A 20,938-nucleotide genomic window follows, 5' to 3' on the forward strand; every position below is an offset into this window, starting at 1 on the left:
AATAAATAAATGTTTTTTAAACAAAACAACAAACAAACTCCAATGAATTCAGGTTTGCACGAGAGTAAACAGCATGTTTTATGTAAACATAAGAAAGCAAAATAACACTACCATCAAAAACTTTCAAACCGAAAAGTCCTAAATATAGCTTGATACCTTCAGGGATACTTAAAATTTGAAATTATTTTTATGGGATATCATAGAGCTGAAGATGTGATTGGGAGCTGTAGTCCTTGCTAAGCATACCTCAGGCCTGGGACATAGATATAGACAGAAAGACAGATAGACAGACAGACAGACACAGACCATAAAGAGAGGAAGGAGTAAAAAGACAAGTTACAGACATGTTGAAAGTTGGACTATAACTAATAAAAGACTCATCAAACTGTCATAGTGACAAAGTGACTCATGGGTACTCAGAGGCTCCTGGCGTCTGGGAGAGAGCAGGACACTGCCACACTTCCTGCACAGGGCGACTGCCATCCGAGTACATCTCTTCTGTGCAGGACCAGCAGCAGACTCTCGGGAAAGGATTTACTTACTAGTGAAGCTGCTCCTTAATCTCAGGACATGAGCACCAAGTTTTATTTTTATATTCACAATCTTTCTTTTCTTTAATACTTCCTTGGAACCCATGGAAAGCACCTCATTGCTTAATTACTGTATTAAATTCTGGATTCATGAGATTGACTTGCCCCAACCAGAACGCAAGCCCCTGGCTACGTGTTAGCACCACTGAAATGTGTACATGGCTCTCATAAATGACGTCAGCACCAGACACCAGGGATGCTTTTCACTGGCAGATAGACTTTTTCTTCTTAATTTCACCTAAAAAGTCTCTGAGAGAATCAATTTATTATAAAACAGTAAATAATAAGAAACTGAATAGAAGCAAAGAAGCCCCTCCCCCTTTCCTGATTATAGTTAGTCTCCAGAACTGAATATTTTCTAGAACTGCTTTGAAGCTGGTCCAAGGGTTGCTAGACACATTTGAAATCTACACAGTTGATTATTCTCTAACATTGTCCTCAAACTTATCTTTAAAATCCCTTAACAAATTAAATATTTAAAAATTATTTTTTTGTCTATGGACATTTTTTTTGTTTTTTAAATCTGTAAGGTAAATACGTGTAGTACCCGAGGAAGCCAGAAAAGGGTATCAGATCCTCTGAAACTGGAGACACCAGATGGAAGCTAGGAATCAAACCTGGGTCCTCTGGAAGAGTATCAGTATTCATAACCACTGAGCCAGACCTCCAAGCCCCCAGATCTTTAGCAATTACACAGACGGGGTTCTACAGCAATGCATATTTAGTGAGCAGTAACCCTTGCCATTCTAATAGCCTTTAGAGATAAGTTCTTGTGGACAGTAAGAGAAACAGTTCCATAGCGCCTCTCGGATCTGGGGCTCAGGAGAAATCTGCACGGTGGTAAAGTTTTGGCACCTTTCTCCCTCCCTTTGTTCTAGAGCAACTCATACAGTGTTTGAGGGTGTCTCCAAAGCACTGGGTTTCGGGGTAGGAACTCATGAAGTTTGGGCACAAAATGCCTGAGTCTGGCCCCATGTTTCATAGCCTACTTCCACTTCAAGGTATTCTTGGGAATCACAATATATTTTAGTTCCAGCCTTAGGCTCCGTCCTGCCATTCCTAAACTGATCCTGACCGGATACAGGAAATGCCACTGGAGCTCAGCAGAAGTGGGCTGGCTGCCATTCATTCAGAGGACTGTGGGAAATAGTGAGCGAGCCCAGCTGCGATCCCTGAATGAACGGCAAGGAATGACTATACTTTTCCTTAGGGGAAGAGGAAGGAGAGGTTCAGGATTTATCCAGAAGGTCTGTAATTCTGGCTGTATTGACCAAAATGTGTCTAGGAGAACATCAAAAAGAGACAGAGAAAGCAGCCATAAATGGTGGCAGACATGTTTAATCCCAGCACTCAAGACAGAGGCAGGTAGATAGCTGTGAGTTCAAGGCCAGCCTGGTCTACAAAGTGAGTTCTAGCCGGAGCTATAGAGAGAGACCTTGACTCAAAAGCAAGCAGGACAAATGGAAAATGATTTGCAGGCACAGACACACAGGTTGTTGAGGAAGTGTGTGGCTGGATCAGTGTGTGCAGACCCGTGACTCAGACACAGGAACTCTTTTGTTTTTCAGAAGCCCTTGCAGATTTCAAAAATGTCTGTGTATTTGAGGCACTTGGGGCAATGCCAAAGCAAGGGACCCACCCTGTAAGCAGAGGGATTGGATCTGCTGACCCCCCGAATCCCAGGAAACCACACCAGAACCATTTCTCGTAGGCTTTAAGTCAGCATTGGTTAATTCATCTCGCAAGTGAGCAGGTTCTTGGATTAGATGTTGTAGGTGAGGATACATGGGCATTACCTGTCGTGTCTCAATATAGGTGTGGGTAACACGCTGGTCAGAAGCCATCCAAATTCAGCCAGGGTATGCAGCAGGGGGCCATAATCTGTCTTGATTTCACAGCCCTGTGTGAAGTAAAGAGCTCACAGTCTAATGGCAAAGACAGCGGAGCCACAGAGTAGCGAGCGGTGTGTGTGTGTGTGTGTGTGTGTGTGTGTGTGTGTGTCTTGTATCCAGTGGAACAGTGTCAGGGCCCATGCAGCCCCCAGAATGTCATCTTCTACAACTGTTGCCACAGCAAGTGGACAGTGGCCATCCGGGTCTTTCTTTGGTCCTGGGAAAGCCACAGTTCCCAGAACTAAAATGCAGAGCTGGGATCTGCATCTTAAAAGCTCCCCAGGGTGTCCACACCGCTTACTAAGTAGGGACTGGGGTGGGAGGATGAGAGGGGGCAGGGAAGCAGAGGCCGGCTGTGAGGATCTGTTCTGCCCCACCGGTGTATGTCCCCTGCTTGCAGGTTTACTTATCACCCGCCTTCCCCACTCCCTCAGTGAGGCTTACAATTTCTCTGAAAACAAGTTCTGTCCTTTATGATCTTCGTAAGGCCAGAAAATCAAGATGTTTCCTTGGAAGACCCTGTCTGTGGGGACCTTGTACAGTCAACAGAGGTATCCGGAGGTGTTTGTCTACCCCAAGGACAGCGGTTGATGACATCTGAATTCATAAATGCACAACCCCAGCAGTTACCACCAATGATTACGACAGCGCTGTGTGCGCACACTGGCCTGGTGGGCCAGAGGAAACCTTTGGATGTTTTACTTAAAACAGGCCACGCTGCTGCTCAGAGGTGAAGGCTGGAGGAGAGGCAGAGTTATCACTTCCAGTCGGTTGCCAAGGCATTGGTAGTGAGGATTCCTGAGCCTAGGGATTCTGTCTAGGGCTAGAATCTCAGATTTGGGGGAACCTATTTTTGTTTAGGCGGACAGTTATTTCTGCTATTTTACTGAAATGTTTGAAAACATGGGTAAAGCATATGAAAGATTGTCGATTCTTGGTTGAGGATTCTGGTGAGGATGGACCATCTGTGTTTGAGGATGCCTTACCCGACAGTAATAAGCCTTCATAAAAACCACACACAAAAGGAAGGCAGACGGTGGAAAACTCACCTCAATGACTGTCCATTGCTCTACCACAATGGCATCATTCCCTCTCCTGTCAGAACCTGGGACTCCTGACCCTTCTTCTTCATAGATAAAAAAGCCTTCCAAAGATTTATGTAACTGGTCCCCTGTGGGGAAAAGGATACAGGAGAGTCACATGACGATTACAGTTGCTTCTAAGGATCACCTAAGATAATCACAGTTATCTTAGGGTAACTGTGGTGGCAGGCTGAGAGAAAAATCTGTTAACTGGAAGCCATTTCCCCGGGTGTGTTGCTCAGGTTCAGTCCCAGCATCAGCGACAGAAGCAAAGGACTCACACTTGTAACCCCAGGATTTCTCAAGTCCAGATAGCAGGGTAAGGAGTTTAAGGCCATCCTCAGCTACACAGCAAGCTTGAGGCTAGCCTGGGAATCATGAAATGCTGTTTTGAAACATTAAGATGGGCTGGATAGATGGCTTAGTGGTTAGGTGTGCTTGCTGTTCTTTCAGAGGATGGAGTTCAGGTCCCAGAACCTTACCTGTGGCTCGAGCTTCAGGGCATCCTTTGCCCCCATTTGTATCCCATGGGCACTTGCACATATACAGACATAGTACCCACGAATGAACACTCACAGACACACGCACATAAATACAAAATCTTTATAGAGAAGACCCACTTAAACAAAACACAATTATTTTGGTTGAGTCCTTTTGTTTTAAGATTTTTTTTTTCTCCATAGGTAAAGACAGTTTTATAAGTCACTGAATGAAAGTCAAACAGTCACATAAAACTACCCACAGCAAAAGCAAAATTAAACAAAGAGAAGAATGGAATGTCAATCCAAGAGGAAATGACCTTCACCTTGGGATAGAATTTAGTTTCTGGTCTGTAGGATACAAACCATGAAACATGAAAAATGTTAATTCTTGGACTTGCAGGTCTAATATTAAAACCAGAGCTTTAAAAACTATGAGCACAGGGCTGGGAGGTGGCTCAGTGGGTAAGGTATTCGCTGTGCAAGTGTAGGCAGGAAATCAATCCTCAGCATCACAGAGGAGCAGAGCCCTGGGCAGATCAGGGTTTGCTGACCTCGACTAGACAAAATGACGTGTCCAGGGTCAGGGAGAGACTCCGTGGACAGTGACAGAGGACAAGAACTACATGTTGACCTCTAGTCTCCACATGCACATGCTTGGGCAAGTACACATATGAGTCACATGTGACACACACACTCATCATAAACACCTAACAATTCTTTACTTCAATGCATTAAAAAATCCCAAGTCCCCACGGCAGTGACAGGAAGCCGCCAACAGAAGCCATTGTCCCAGAATTCCTGCTGGGGGGGATGTTGTAAGGGAAGTCCCCTCTGCGGTTTTCTTGAATAGTTAACAATAACCACCTGGCCTAAACTAAAGGATTTAATGGAAATTCTTTTGCCTCCTATTTTTCAGTAGAAGACATTTTTTCTCATGGTCCTGTGCGAGGTAAACAGTGTGGGTTTTCTGTAGCACGTGTCACAGCCAAGTTTCCCTGCCGGTCATAGGAAACAGAACCGTTCGGTTCAATTATAATGTGTATACAAGAATCACAATGAAGAAACTTGTTTTTGCCTAGATATATGTGGCCATATGCCAGAAGTTTTAATGAATATATTAATTTTAAAATAAATATTCTCCTTTCCCACCATCCCCAAAACGAGCCTGGCGGTGGTGCACACCTTTGATCTCAGCACTCAGGAGGCAGAGGCAGGTGGACCTCTGAGTTCCAGCCCAGCCTGGTCTACAGGGTTCCAGGACAACCAAGTCTTCACAGAGAAACCCTGCTTTGGAAAAAACCAAACCAAACCAAACCAAACAAACAAACAAACCGCCCCCCGGCCCCCGACCTTATGTTTACATTTTATTAAGAAACATATTATCTAATTCATCAAGCAACAATTTATTTATCATCATCTATAATTATATCAATAATTTATTAATAATCATCTACTTTATAATCACAATAATTTTTATTTCATTGTCACCATCTCCATTAAAAATTGTTATTTAAAAAAAATCCTGTTTAATAGTTCTCTGAATAATAAAGGCTGACAGTTTTCAGATGCTATTTTACGTTTAAAGATAAAGAAAAGCTAATTTCAGTGTCATAGTTTTAATTTTTTTAAGAGAGTAAAATTTGATTGCAAATTTTGCTTTATTTTGGGGGTGGGGGAGGTTCACACAGGTTTTCTCTGTGTAGCCCACTGTCCTGGAACTCACTCGATCAGACTGGCCTTGAACTCACGGATCAGCCTAACTCTGCCTCCCAACTGCTGGGATCAAAGGTGTGTGCCACCACACCTGGCTTGCTTTTTTTTTTCTTTAATACTATTTGCATTTCCTTAATACTATTTACATTTACGGCAGAATGCAACTTTTTTCTTTTTTTTTAAAGACAGTTTGTAGAAACACAGTAAAGCATAATTTACTAATCGGAACTGCTTTCTACTTGCAGTATGAGCCCCGTTTCCTCCGATGGCCTGTTGCGCACCACAATCACCAGTAGAATTAGAAGTGAGAAATAGAGTTCCTTATCTCAAGGTTTTTCTTTCTTTCTTTTTTTTTGAATGGGGATGTGTACTTTAAAACAATTTTATATTGCAGTATTACAGTTACAACCTGCCCCTCTGTTTCCTTGGGACTTTACAGTGTGAAAGCTACTTTTCCTGCCTTCACTGTTGGGAGATAGTACTCATAACTTTTTTTTTTTTTTTTTGGACACAAAGTAGCCGGGAACTTCTTAAGCCATGCTGGCCTCAGAGATCTGTCTCTGGGTTAAAAGGCAGTTGCTACCAAGCACAGATATAAGCTTCAATTAAAAAAAAAAATACATGCATCTATCTCTATCCTATCTCTCCATCTATCACCTATCTATCTATCTATCTATCTATCTGTCTGTCTGTCTGTCTGTCTGTCTATCTATCTATCTATCTGGTGTGTGTATGTGTGTGTGTGTGTGTGTGTGTGTGTGTGTGTCCAACCCATGGTGCTTGTGGAGGTTATAGCACAACTTGGGGAAACCAAGTCTCTTCTTTCCCTGAGTGTGGATCCCAGCCCTCAGGCATAGTTACAAACAATTTAACTCAGAGAACCATCCCACTGACCCATTTCTAAACCTTCCGGTTTAAAAGAAAGCAAGAACAATCCAAACAGCAGGAGATTAAAGCGAGACTCATTGTAATGCAACATTGTTAGTGAATTTCAAAGAAAGTATGTTGTACAAAGGAAGCCAGACACAAAAGACTACAAACAACCTGGCTGTGGGGGGTAGCTAACGCCTGCTCAGCTTCCAGACTAATCTGGGCTACAGAATGAGACCCTAGGTGGGTCTCTGGGTCACACTAGGGACATAGTTCTGGAACCGAGTTCTCAGTTTCTGAAGCATTCTACCAACAGAAGTGGCAGCAAGGATTGGCAGCAGGGATGAGCAGCAGGGAAGATGCTGTGGCGATGTAATGATGGCCAATTATTTCCAGGTAACGGGGAGGAGTCACTGCACACAGTTTCCTAGGCACTGTTCTGCCTGCAGCGTTGGTCCTTAACATTGCACAACCCAGAGATTCCCAATCAACCAGCCCATGCTCACGAGTTTCTTTGGGGAGTGGAGGTGGTTTCATGTCTGTCAACATCCATGGCGCTCCCTCCTGCCAGGAAACGTTTATCTACACATGTTCTGAAGCCCTAGCTTCACTCACTGAAGCCTAACTCACTGTTCTCCCTCTCCCTTCCTCTCCACCCCCAATTCCAACACTGGCCAAATGCATTTGTTCTCTGCTTCTGTGTAGGGAAGTCTTAGCAAGCAAAGGTCTCTTGAATGTCAATGTTTTTTTTTTTTTTTTCCTATACAGGATTTCTTTGTGAAGCCCTGGCTGTCCTAGAGCTAGCTTTGTAGACCAGGCTGGTCTCAAACTCACAGAGATCTACTTGCTCTGCCTCATGAGTGCTGAGATTACAGGTGTGTGCTGCTACCGCCATCCCCACCTGGGGGAAAAATCTATCTGTCTGTCTGTCTGTCTATCTATCTATCTATCTATCTATCTATCTATGAGTTGCTTTGGTTATGGTGTTTTGTCATGGCAACAGAAAAGAAACAAAATATCAGCCTCTCTACCTTTGCCATTTATGGTCCATGTCCCAAAATGGGGCCAGAGAGGTCCTTTAAAAATGCAAATCAGATCAATGAATCCTTTTTAAATCTTCAACTATTCAATTGAAATTAATATTCTGAATGGTAGTTAAGATCATGAACTCTGGTTTGGGAGATACCCACATTTGCTCATTTATTGCAAACATAATGATACACCTAAGTGTGTGTGTGTGTGTGTATGTGTATAGTTTTTTTTGAGCATAAACAAAGATAGACGCCTTTTGACTTTATCACCCCTCTGTACTTCTTTAAGTACCTTGAAAGGATAGAATCCACAATCAATCAAAGGGAGCCCTAAGGGGAGCCCTAAGCAGAGGCACATAAAGTGGAGAGGGAGACTGTATCTGAGGATGACCCTTCTCCAGGGTGTCCATGGGAATATTCAAAACAGAAAAGACTGAGGGTGTGTGGAAGGCCACTGCAGGGGAGGGTCTTACAGTGTGGTGTCTCGCTCTGACACGCTCAGGGAGGTGTAACCTTTGTATTTAAGCTTCTGGGCAATGCTTGTACTTCCATTTCTCCATAGAGAATCGATTTCTGATAATGTCTGGGACAAAGGCAGAAGAGCAAGACGTAGCAAATATGCGCTGTCCCTGGGTGCTTGGGACGGCAGGCGTCACACATTCAAACAAAGAGTCCAATTCCTCCCTGCTTCACACTGGCTTCTCACAGTGACAGACACCGGTCACTCTCCCCTCTTCAGTGTCCCTGGGTGACACACCAGTATCCAGACCTCACAGACTGAGGTGGGTGAGAAGAAGTTTGGCAGAGATCGCATGGAAGAATGTCTGACAAGACATTCCATAGCTGCAGAAAGAGGGAGAGCCTCCCTGGGCTCCAAGAACTAAGGCCTCAGATAAAGCCCCAGATGTCCGTGGCTAAGCAACTGCTGTAGCTAATTTTATTTTTATCAGACCAGGCCCAAGGCAGGGATGCCTGAGAGAGACTGACAAGAATACTTTTGTTTTTCTTTAGGCAGCTTGTCAGTAATTCAAAGTTGGAATATCTCCAACTCAGACACTGCAAAAGGAAGAGGGAGAAGAGAGGGAGAGAAATAGTGTGAGGGGTAAAAACCAGTTTCCAAAGAGATGACCCGAAACCTGTAGCTTCCGTGAATCACTAATGTGCTCACTAAAGTCTCGAAGCAGCAGGAAGTGAATTCCATTACCCGCACCCCTCCCCCGTCAGCCCACTCATATTTCCACTGACCAGAAAACACAGAGAAGTATTTATGGAGCACCTGCTGTGTCTCTGGCATCTCTATGGGGCACTTGGTTAAGGCACACAGTCCTTGGGCATGGCTTTTAGCATTAAAGGATCGTCTAGAACGTGACTCCTGGGCAACTAAGTTCCACCCCACCGTCTGTTGCCACCAGGGAAGGCATCAGAAGGCTGGATTAAGAATAGAGTGGTCTCACGACATTGGGGCCGATTTCCCCTTCACCCTTTGCTCTGACCTCACTAAGCCTTAGGCCCCCACCTTGAGGTGCTTTCTCCCCAGGCTGCCCGATATTGGTTTTACATTTCTTTGAACACTAATCTCTGTTAAAGTCACTGTGGGGGGACTCATTGTTTTAGTGATAGATAAGACTGGCTTTGTACTACATTGTAGCCAAGAGAAAGACAAACAAAAGAATGGGTCTGTATCTCTGAATTATTCTCTGCACAAATTATAGAGAGCCAGAAATTCACTAACAATACGCATTGTGCCTATTGCTACAAACCGGGATAATACATCAAATGTGGACAGTAACTACGGGATGCTTCCTGATCGGGCTGTTGTAGTCACTGAAACTTTCACTGGCCAGTCCCTCCATGGTGTGTGTATTCCTAATGGTTCCTACGCAATAGCAAATATTACATTAAAATTCTACACCTGCACAGGCTTTCCATTTGGTCTTAAGGATAGTAAAACTTTCTCTGTCTCTGTCTCTGTTTTTCTCTGTTTCTCGTTTCTCTGTCTCTCTGTCTGTCTCTCTCTCTTTCTGAGACAATGTTCCTCTGTGTAGCCCTGGCTGTCCTGGAACTCAGAGACCTTCCTGTCTTTGCCTAGGAGTACTGGGATAAAGGTGTGCACCACCACAGCAGGTTTGTCTTACTAATGTTTTTAAAGACAGGATCTCACTACTAACCCTGACTAGCCACCACCATCCAGCAACAGTAAAACTTTTCCTAAAAATTTTTAAAAAATTAGCCAGGCAGTGGAGACAGAAGCAGGAGGATCTTTGTGAGTTTGAGGCCAACCTACTTTATAGAGTGAGTTCCAGGAGAGCCAAGGCTACACAGAGAGACACTGTCTCAGAAAACCAAACCAAACCAAACCAACCCAACCCAACCCAAACCAAACCAAACCAAACCAAACCAAACCAAACCAAACCAAACCAAGTCAACCAACCAAACCAAACCAAACCAAACCAAACCAAACCAACCAAACCAACCAAATCAAACCAAACCAAACCAAACCAAACCAAACCAAACCAAACCAAACCAAACCAAGTCAACCAACCAAACCAAACCAAATCAAACCAAACCAAACCAAACCAAACCAAACCAAACCAACCAAACCAAACCAAACCAAACCAAACCAAGCCAACCAACCAAACCAAACTAAACTAACCAAACAACAAAAGAGCTGTATGTATATGGGGTCACAGGTATTTCATGTGCACGCCTCCGCATCCACATGGAGGTTAGAGCTCTACTTGGGGAATTGGCTTTTTTGCTTCTATCGTGGGATCTGGGGCTTCAGGCTGCAACCTCCTTTACCTGCTAAGCCATCTTGCTAGACAAAGCTTTTAAAGTCAAGTTGTACAATGACTGGGAAAAAAAATATATATATATAATTTTAAGGAATTATATCCATCCTTCTAGTGAAAAAACTTGAAAAGCAAAAACCTTTTCAGTGCTTTTGATCCAGATTATTTACATAGAAATATATTACTAATGGAAAACTCACCTTTAGGTGTTTCCCAGCACACAAAAGAGTCAATTAAGGAGAAGCCCTGCTTATAATAAAATGTAGTTAGTTCTAGCCAGTTGGCATCCAGCGTGCTGATGACAGCTCCTTTCCTTGTCACTTTCATGGACAGGACGCCTTCCTGATAGGTCCAGCTGGCCGAATCCTCCTCAAAAGCATTGAAGACCATGTACAGCTTATTGTCTGGGGCTAGGCATTCAGAGAAAAAGGAAGAATATAATTTTACATTTTGATTGAAATTCTTAATTTGTCCTTCACGACACATTAAAACCTATAAATAACTATAAAAAATAATAAAAATAGTCACTGCTCAATTAAAAAGTGTGTGTGTATGTGTATCTGTGTACATGTTTGTGTTGTGTTCCTGCGTTTGGGTACAGAAACACACGCAGAGACCCAAGGCTGATGTTGTAGCTGTCTCAGCTCTTCTGTACCTTAGGTTTTGAGTAGGGTCTCTAACTGACCCAGAGTTTATGATTCGGCCATCTTGTCTACCTGTCCAGCACTGAGGTACAAGCATGCACTTCTCATCTTACTTTTATGGGGTAAATGGGCACCAAACTCAAGACTTGGTGTTTGTGGGGCAAGGGCTTTACTGATTAAGCCATCTCTACATCCTCCTCAGCACAACTCAGTCTAATCAGATGTTAACATTTCTTCGCAGAAATAAGACAATGGGCACAGTGGAGCCTATGTAGTGTGTGCCCAGCAGTGTATAATCTCCAGTTCCAATCTCTGAAGTAACTGCCAGGATGAACTTGGTATTTACTGTTCTCAAGAAAGCTTTTAGTTTTTAGATGTGAAGTTATTTACTGTATAAATATTTTACCATTTAAAAAATGCTTTAGGGACTGGAGAGATGGCTCAGTGGTTAAAAGCACTGACTGTTCTTCCAGAGGTCCTGAGTTCAAATCCCAGCAACCACATGGTGGCTCACAACCATCTGTAATGAGATCTGATGCCCTCTTCTGGTGTGTCTGAGGACAGCTGCAGTGTAATCATATAAATAAAGTAAAATCTTTATAAAAAAAGGATGAAAAATTCTTTAAGAGGGATTGAGGATTTAGCTCAGTGGTAGAGCACTTGCCTACCAAGCATTAGGCCTTGGGTTCAACAACAACAAAACCCAAAAAACCTAAAACAAACAATCAAAACAAAACAAAAAGAAGCCAACCCAGCACAACTTTAACAATACACTGTTTCAATTCATCTTCTGTTCTTTTTCTAGAAGGTAGTGCTCAAATGTATGAACAGGACACTGGACACTCTCAGAACCAGAAAGCCCAGACTCCACGCACCCTGGGCTGATGCTGGAGTGGGAGCACCTGTCAACTTGCTGGAGTTTTTGTGTCAGGTACTGGGTTGTTTCCCATTTTACAGCCTGTGAGAGAGGCTCTGCAAACATCTCCTTTTAGAAAGAAATTGAGGCGTTCCTCTCCAGAGCCCACAGTAACTCACAGTTTACACAGTCTTTAGTTTTCTTTGATGTTGCTTAAAAAAAAAATTCCTGCAAAGATGTCAGGAAACTTTACGCAGTCAAAAATAAAAGAGCTAAATACTCTAAATTTCTTGGGAAAACTTAAGACTTGGCTGAGAAGAATAAAACTATTGTCTGTGGTTATTTCTGGCTGTGGGCACTATTGTTACACTAACGGGCTCATTGTCATGTCCCATTGTCATACATTCTTGCTATGATCAAAGCCAGTCCCTTGGTTTCCAAGGGAAAAGCATGCTTGAAACTGGGAAAGGCCTGCCCTAAAATTGTCACATGCTGTTTACCAAGTTGCTTCCTTGGTCAAGTCACTGCTTTCATTGGAGAAAGGGGCCTCCGGGAGAACCTATGTCTGAAACATTGTTTCTCCTGCCCTACTTCTGGCTGTAATAACGGAAAAACGACCCACAGGTTTAGATTAGCTCACTGTCCTTGTGATCTTCTGACTTTTAGTTTTTTAAAATAACTCTGAGTTGGGGAACGTTCTCTTCCCTTGCACTGCGGTTACCTTCTCCCCGCTTTGGGTTAGAGCAGCTGGGGCTGCTGTTCCCCTCTGTCTGATGCTGTCCACTTTCCTGCTGAGGTTCCTCCAACGCTCCACTTTCCGATGAGTGTCCATGTCCACCGAGGGCACCTTCATTCCAGCCTTTGCAGCTGTCCTGTGAGCCGGGTCTCATGTGTAGCCGGGACTTTGCAACTCCGTCATGACTGGCTCCGTTACAGAGCTTAGACGGCAAGTGGTATTGTGATAGGAATCCAACAAACTTCATCCCTCTTTTAGCAGCAGCATTAATCTGAGGTTTAAAGAGATGGCAGGTAAAGCCCAGGTATGACCCAGCCAACTAACCTTCAGTCTCTGAGGAGGCCATTTAGAAGGCAATAAGCTGACTAGTAACCAAGGCACACCCAGAAGCCAACTGAGAACCCTTGAAGTACACTACCTCCAAGATCGGGTCTTAGTGCCAGCAGGACTTGTCAAACAGAACTGATAAGGTTTAGAAATGATAAAAATAGGACGGTATTTTCCCCTGAAATTCTGCCACATTTGGCAAGAACTAGTAATTTTATAGCATAGTTTTTGGAGGCTGTTAACAATGATCTTCCCATGGGCTACAGAAAGTGGTTAAGAGAGCCGACTGCTCTCCCAGAGGTCTTGAGTTCAAATCCCAGCAACCACATGGTGGCTCACAACCATCTGTAATGGGATCTGATGCCCTCTTCTGGTGTGTCTGAAGACAGCTACAGTGTACTTATATATAAGAAATAAATAAGTCTTTCTAGTTGAAGTAAAATTAAAGACTATTCCAGAACACTCCCAAAATAACTGAAACAAATATAACCTCAGTATTAAAGAAGACATTAATTGAAAAGCAAAAAAAGCACACAGAAGGATGTTAGAAGCTCAGTTCTTATCGATATGCACATAGAAAGCGTGAGTCCAGGTCGTGTCAGCTGTCAGGAAGCTTCCAGTCTGCATGTGCCTGATGTCTGCCATTGACTTGGGCCAAATACACACAATCAGATTTATCTTGTCAGTCAAGAAACAGTCTCTGAAGCAGGTGGGCTGAAATCAGTGAAGTAATGTGAGGTCTTAGTGAGGGTGATTTCCATGCCCAGTGCAGTTCACTCTCATGCTTGTGACATTATCATCTTAATTCCTGGACGCACACAATGCCCAAGGCCTAAGGGTGGCAGTGCTCTCCTGTGTACGGTTGGCAGTACGCCCCGGGGCAAAGGCCCTGTCTTCTTTGCCATCTTTGTAAATACTCATTAAATAAGTGAAAATGAAGAGGCTTTTGGTTTTGTTTGGTTTTTCCAGACAGGGTTCCTCTGTGTAGCTCAGGCTATCCTGGAACTCAGAGATCAATCAGCCTGCCTCTGCCTCCTGAGTGCTGGGATCAAGGCGTGCGCCGCCGTGCCTGGTGTTGGGTTTTCATGGTCACTGATTTAAACGGAGTTATATGGAAACCCTGACAGAAGGAAATCGTATTTTCCAAGGCAGGAGAATGGAGGAAAATGCCAAGCAAGGCAAGGAGTTTCTGGGAGTCAGGTGGATGGTGGAGGCTGCCACAGCCGGAGCCCTGGACCATGCTGGCCTGCCTCGCTCCTCTGAGAGTTAACGGTGTGGATGCTTAGACTGTACACTTCCCTCTTCCAGGTGTAGGGGGAGAAAAGAGGGACTATGAGAGGCCTGGCGTTCTGGAAGTAGGAAGGGTAAATTTTGTGTTAATGTTCTCTCTAGGTATTGGTTCAGTGGAGGGATTCAACTAACCCTGTTTTCCTTCCTGTAACACATACAGATATATTGATGCCTTTTCCATTTTAACTTAGGGGATGAATAATTTTAATTACATCAATCTATCTATCTATCCATTTATCTACCTCTGTGTGTGCTTGTGTGTGCGCATGCAGGTGCCATGCTGTGATAAACATGTACCGTTCAAGGGACAACTGGTAGGAGTTAGTCCTCTTCTTCTACAACGTGAGTTCCAGAGACTGAACTCCGGTCATCAGCTTTGGGAGCCATGCCTTATCTCCTGGCCTGTCTTGCCTGCCTTGGAAGACGGATATTTTTAAATGTGGTGCTTTGAAATCCCAAGGGGGGAAAAATGCAAACTGAATATTAAAAATAGACAGGCCAGTGGCGGGATAGGATAACCAGTGTGCATCAATCCTCAGTACCACAGACAAGGAAACAGAAAACAGAGGAGACAGTGATATATTGTTAAAGCTTGACTTGAACATTAGAGGCTCAACAACCAAGTGCTCACACAAAATGGCTGTTCAGAAACGGTATTTGGCATTCACCAGTTGCTCTTCTGCATGCCCAGGGCAGTGCTGGGATAGTTCACGTATGTGCTCCCTGAAGCTTCTCACGTGGAGAAGAACCCATCACTCCAACCGCTGAGATAGCCACGCTTCCCTGTGTGAGTAGCTCTCTAACTGTGTCCAGGAAGTTAGCTTCAGAACAAGTGCCCTGATGGTTGTCTATGAAGACTCAATTAGTAGCTTCTTTTTCCTTTTCAAAAGAAGCTGTCTGGAGTGGATTTATTCCCAGAAAGGAAAAATAAATAAAGCAAAACCAGAATAGTAGCAGTGTACTCTTGTGTACTCTGTAAAGCATAGAGTCCTAAGGCACAGCTGAACGGTAACCTTGTACCTCACTGGGAAATCCTTAGCTGTTAGTGGGGAAACACAAACCACAGGGCATTCACAGCTTGAAGTCAGCACAGAAACAAACTCCACCGTTTCTTTTTCTCTTCATAATCCAGGCTGGTCTAGAACCCAGAGTCTCAGTGCCTCAGCCTCTTACATGCTCACAGGCTTGTAGATGTGAGTGTGCACACCTCACTGTAGATGTGTGTGTGCACACCTCACTGTAGATGTGAGTGTGCACACCTCACTGTAGATGTGAGTCTGCACACCTCACTGTAGATGTGAGTCTGCACACCTCACTGTAGATGTGAGTGTGCATGCCTCACAGTAGATGAGAGTATGCACGCCTCACAGATGTGAGTGTGAACACCTCACAGTAGATGTGAGTGTGAACACCTCTCTCCAGTCTCACAATTTTTACCTGAAAGAAAGAGCCTTGGTTCTTTTTTTTTTTTTTATTGGATATTCTCTGTATTTAACGCCTTGGGTTCTTAACACTACATATTTCAATTAAATAAAGGCTAGCAGGGTGTGCTGCTCTCTGATTTAATTCCAGCACTCAGAGGCACAGCTAGGCTGATCTCTGTGAATTTAAGGCCAATTTGGTCTAAAGTCAACCTGTGTGTCTTCTTTGGCAAACCTGTATCTCTAATATGACTCATAGCAGTAGCAAAATTAAAGTTTTGAAGTAGCAATAAAAATAATTTTCTGTCTGGGGACGTCCTAACATGAGGGACTGTATTAAAGAGTTGTAGCATTAGGAAGGTTGGGATCCACTGATCTCCACAGAGAGTTCCAGGGCAGCTAAGGCTACACAGTGAAACTGTTTTAAAAAATAAAATGAACAAAAACTCCATGAAAACCAAAGACAACAAAAGAGAAATAAAAGCTAAGGACTTGTAAGGATGCCAATGTGACTAAAAATAACTTTCAACAAAAAATTTTTATCAATTTAGAATACTTAGGGACATATAGATTTTTTTTTTTTTTGGTTTAGTTAATCTACATTTAGTGTTTAATTTTTTTTATTTATGCAGCTTCCAAAGTATACATTATTGTAATCTTCCCTCAATTTCTTTCCAATATTTTTTTTTAAAAAAACATAGGTTGTTTTTTTTTGCTAACACCTCCATTCACAATTGAATGTGTCTACTTTTTTTTTTTTCATATCAAGAAACAGAAAATCTTTTTTATCTCATCTGAAACTTTTGGAATCTACTTTCCACAGAACAATTGCCTGCTTCCTTACGCAGACGACAATGAAGGTATTCTTAGCATTTCCTGCTGCTACATTTGTCATTAAGCTTCTCTCGTGTTGCTGAACTCCCTTCTGCTACCTCTAGTCTGTTCTGCTGGCTCTTTATGTGCTCTTTCTTGGTTGTCAATTTGCCAGAGTCTTGAGTCAGTAATCAAGTTGATGGGCACCCCTATGAGGACTTCTGATCAGTTCAGGAAGTGAGGAGACCCACCCTAAATTAGGCCTCACTTCTGCTGGCAGCCCGGATAAAATGGAGACACTTTTTTTTTTTTTTTTTTTTGCCCTTTGCCTTCTTGCCCTCATGTGATGATAAGTTCATTTATGTTGGCAGCAAATTCTGGCTGCTAGTTTTTGGCTGCCACTAAAACCCAGCTTCTCCAGCCTTCAAAAAGGGACTGAAGACCAGTGGCTTTGCAGAATCTTCCAGACCTTCAGCATCCAGCTAGGACTGCTGAGGCATCTGGTCTTGCGGAAGGAGCTGCTGCTGGGTATGAAGCAGCGCCAGTGGGAAGGGAGCCATTGCTCTCCTGCTTAGACTGTGGTACGTAACCCAACCCGACAGCCCCCTCGGTTCTCTCTCATTCCACACGCTCTTCCTCCATAGGATCCTGGCTAATGCAGTTTAGGCTCCGTACAGTTCGGCTCACAATCTCTACATTTTAAATTCTGTGGAATAAGTCATCATTGGTTTCTTAATCATTCGGGTCCTCCTCTGTAACCCATGCTGACTGGAGCTCACGATGTAGCCCAGGCTGGCTTTGAACTCATGAGGTAGCTGAGGTTGACCTTACACTTATGGTCCCTCCCCTTGCGCAGCGCCAGGATTTCAGGCCTGTGCTATGCTTAGCTTCCCCATGGTTTTCAGGTAAGAAAGGAAATTGTTTCTTAGCTGCCCCGAGGAAGGTGCTCTCAGTTCTTTTTCGCGCAGTACCTTGTCTATGAGTTCCTTTGCTGAGTCGTTCGCCTGTGTCTCACAAGTTAGTGGACACTCCTCTATCACAAGCCTGGCGCGCCTTTGTCCGCCTGCTGCTGAATGCTTGGGGCTGCAAGGAGAACGGGGGCGTAGTCAGAGGCTAGCCACTGCTTTCCAGCTACGTCATAGGAAAGCCTTGAGCTACTGGAAGTAAGGTCAAGGCTATCACTGTTATTTCATTCCCGATGTTTATCTCCAACAAAGTGCCACAGACACACAGTGATTTCTGTAACCTTGCACTTCCTTAATTTAAGCTTCTCCTAATTTGGAGAGGCTGTTGTTGAACAGAAACACTAGTAAGTGCAGAAGCAGGCAGTCCTATTTAAGCGCAGATTAACTCGCTGTCTTTCCCCCTTTCTCTTTGCTGCTCTCTAACATTGCCAAGTTGTAGCCACTGTTAAGCTCATACAACACTAAAAGCAGGAAAGGCCATTCATACACCATCATTGAACTTCGTAATATCAGGACATAAGCATTGCTACAGTGTAAAATGTAAAAAAGCCTGCTTAGTAATGCTTGGAATGGAAACATTTGTATTCTAGTAAAGGCTGAAGCCCATACACACTTGTGTGTGCCTGTGTTCGCGAATTGTGTGTATATGTGTGTGTGTGTGTGTGTAGTTACTGCCTCTTATAAACAAGACTAAAGGGGCTGGGGACACGGCTCGATGGTAGAGTACCTGCCTAGAATGTGCAAGATCTTGGGTTTGATCTCTAGCAGTGAACAATGCAACCTTCAAGACTTTCTGCTTTTTGCCCCCCAGGACAGGCTTGTTCTGTGTAGCCCTGGCTGTCCTGGCACTTGCTCTGTAGACCAGGCTGGACTTGAACTCAGAGATAGCCGCTGCCTCTTGAGTGCTGGGACTAAAGGCATGCATAACTTATGTGTCTCAGGCAGGCCTCAGACTTAATATACAGTAGAGAATGGCTATCTTTTGACCCTCCTGAACACTGGGACGACAGATGTGTGAGTCTATTTCTGGTTTCTGTAGTACCAGAAAATGAGCCCAACGCTTCCCACTTGCTAGGCAAGCGCTTGCTTAGTCTTCACCTGATCAACTAGGAAGGATTAGGGGGTGTGGCTTTGTTGGAGTAGGTGTGTCACTGCCTGAGGGCTTTAAAGTTTCAAAGCCTACTCAGTGTTTCTTCTTCTGCCTCTGCTTGCAGCACCTGCTCCAGCACCAAGACTGTGTGCGTCCACCTTGGTAATAATTGTGAGCAACCCCCTAATTAAAGTTTCTTTTTCAAAGAGTTGCCTTGGTCATGATGTCTATTCACAGCAATAGAACAGTAAGACAGCTGTTTTCTTGTGCAACTAAGACTCAAACCCAGGGTCTTGCACAAGTGTGCCAGAACCTCAGACTCATCCCAAAAGGGAGGACCTTAGCACCCCGTTTTGCTTCAATCTCAAGAATCCCTACCCCCATCTTATTTAGGGAAAATGTTGCCAATATGTCTATTTAATTTATGGGAACTTGGTGTGGTAGTTCTTTCTGCTATGAAAGGGTTAGGAGGCAGGCTAGCTTCAGCTGCCATTCTTAATGAGAACACTGGTAGCTGGAGGAACTCTGAGAAAGGTTGCCTAGACTTGGCCAGTTTGCTTAGGCTAATGGCTGATCCTTATCATCTAGTGGTTTCTTTAGCAGTGACTGGTGTTTCTTGGATCCATCTCCCCTTCCCTTTGCTCCCTCTTACCTTCCCTTGGTATTTGCCTCCAAAGAGGAAAGACAACGATGGGGGGGGGGTCTGGCTCTCTTCTTTTGAACTAGAATCTTTCTATGTGAGACAGCAGTGCCTCACCTACCCTCCTAAGTGCTGGGGTCACATGCATCGACCCCACAAAGTGTACCCCACAAAGTGTGCCTCGAATCAGCCTCCATTGTCCTCCAGCACTCTTTCAGATTTTCTTTTCTTTTAGACTTAAAGAAAGAAAAAAAAACCCTGCTGGGTGGTGGTAGCTCACACCTTTAATCCCAGCACTTGGGAGGTAGAGGCAGCTGGATCTCTATGTTTGAGGCCAGCCTGATCTACAGAGTAAGTTCCAGGATAGCCAGGGCTACACAGAGAAATCCTGTCTCTAAAACAACAACACAATATATATATACATATATGTGTATATATATTTTAAATTCTTTAATATTTAATTTTCTATATATATAAAAGAACGCCATCTCAACTGCCCCTGAGATGACCTTTCTCCCGTGCTGTTCTTACCTTGGCTTCAGTCGGGACAGCACCGCTCTGTACAGGTGACTTGCTGGGAGGAGCTTCCGCTGCCCCACGGGTTGTATAACAGGGTGGATGGCCCCAACCACGTAGCCCTTAAGATAATAGTCTTCCACCTTGGCAACTATATCCAGGACTGAATTTATCTTGATGACTTCTGGATTTGTTGAAGCTGGGACAGCAAGAATGAAGAGAAAATTGCACATTGGTGAGACTGAATTCTACTTTATTTCTATCCGTATGTGATTATATTAGTGAACAGGAGAGACAGGCACACAGCTTAGAGTAAGACACTAACGTGTGTTATATATTTCCTATTTCAAGTGAGGTCAGATGTGTTCAGGGTAGTGCGGCTGAAGACTGAACCTGTCTTAGACAATAGCAAAGGTGACAAAGGTGACAGACCCGACAGAGAGGCTCACAGTGATGTGAACATGTCCAGAACTGGAATGCCTGGAATGTTCCCTTTTCAACCAACAGCATTGCTATGTAGGGTTTTACTTAAGTGAGTTACATGACATTTCAGTTTCATCTACGTCTCCTTCCCTTCTTTCCTTTAATGATTCTGTCCAGCAGATACAGTTACTCCCCCTTTTAGTTTTTAAACTTAAAGAGACTGTATCTTTAAGAAATCATGTATCTCTTCCAGCCGTGGTGTGTACTCCTTTAATCCCACAAGTAGGGAGGCAGAGGCAGTCTTGGCTTCAACCGGGACAGCACCGCTCTGTACAGACAAATTGCTGGGAGGCGCTGCCCCAAGGTTGTATGACACGGTGGATGGCCCCAACAACACAGCCCTTAAGATAATAATAGCCTTCCACTTTGGAAGCAATTGCCATGTAATTGAAATGCACCCCCCCCCAACTCTGTAAGAATGCACACTTTCTGTGATTCTTCTCATTTTAAGAAGGACAATTAGGGATTATTATCCAGAGGGAGACCTGGAGTTGATTACTAAGAGAATATGAAATTCATTCCAGGTAATGGCTGCACCGACCCTGTACTGGCCCTGCACTGACCCTGCACTGACCCTGCACTGACTCTGCACTGACCCTGCACTGACCCTGCACTGACCCTGCACTGACCCTGCACTGACCCTGCACTGGCTCTGCACTGACCCTGCACTGACCCTGCACTGACCCTGCACTGGCTCTGCACTGA

General features: G+C 44.0%; 1 protein-coding gene across 1 annotated transcript in view; it reads right to left on the bottom strand.

The window, feature by feature from the left end:
* The window catches only part of RFTN2 (raftlin family member 2), a 46,034-nt gene that overhangs the window by 13,375 nt on the left and 11,721 nt on the right, over positions 1–20,938 (bottom strand). The window contains exons 2-7 of the mRNA XM_080932694.1: positions 19,766–19,949; positions 17,511–17,622; positions 12,674–12,959; positions 10,653–10,862; positions 3,532–3,653; positions 2,387–2,490 (exon numbers count right to left, since the gene is read on the bottom strand). Coding sequence (XP_080788820.1) covers positions 2,387–2,490; positions 3,532–3,653; positions 10,653–10,862; positions 12,674–12,959; positions 17,511–17,622; positions 19,766–19,949 — 1,018 coding nt within the window. The remainder of the gene's footprint in view (positions 1–2,386; positions 2,491–3,531; positions 3,654–10,652; positions 10,863–12,673; positions 12,960–17,510; positions 17,623–19,765; positions 19,950–20,938) is intronic.

This window comes from Micromys minutus, assembly GCF_963924665.1.
Source record: "Micromys minutus genome assembly, chromosome: 19".
Classification (NCBI taxonomy): Eukaryota; Metazoa; Chordata; class Mammalia; order Rodentia; family Muridae; genus Micromys; species Micromys minutus.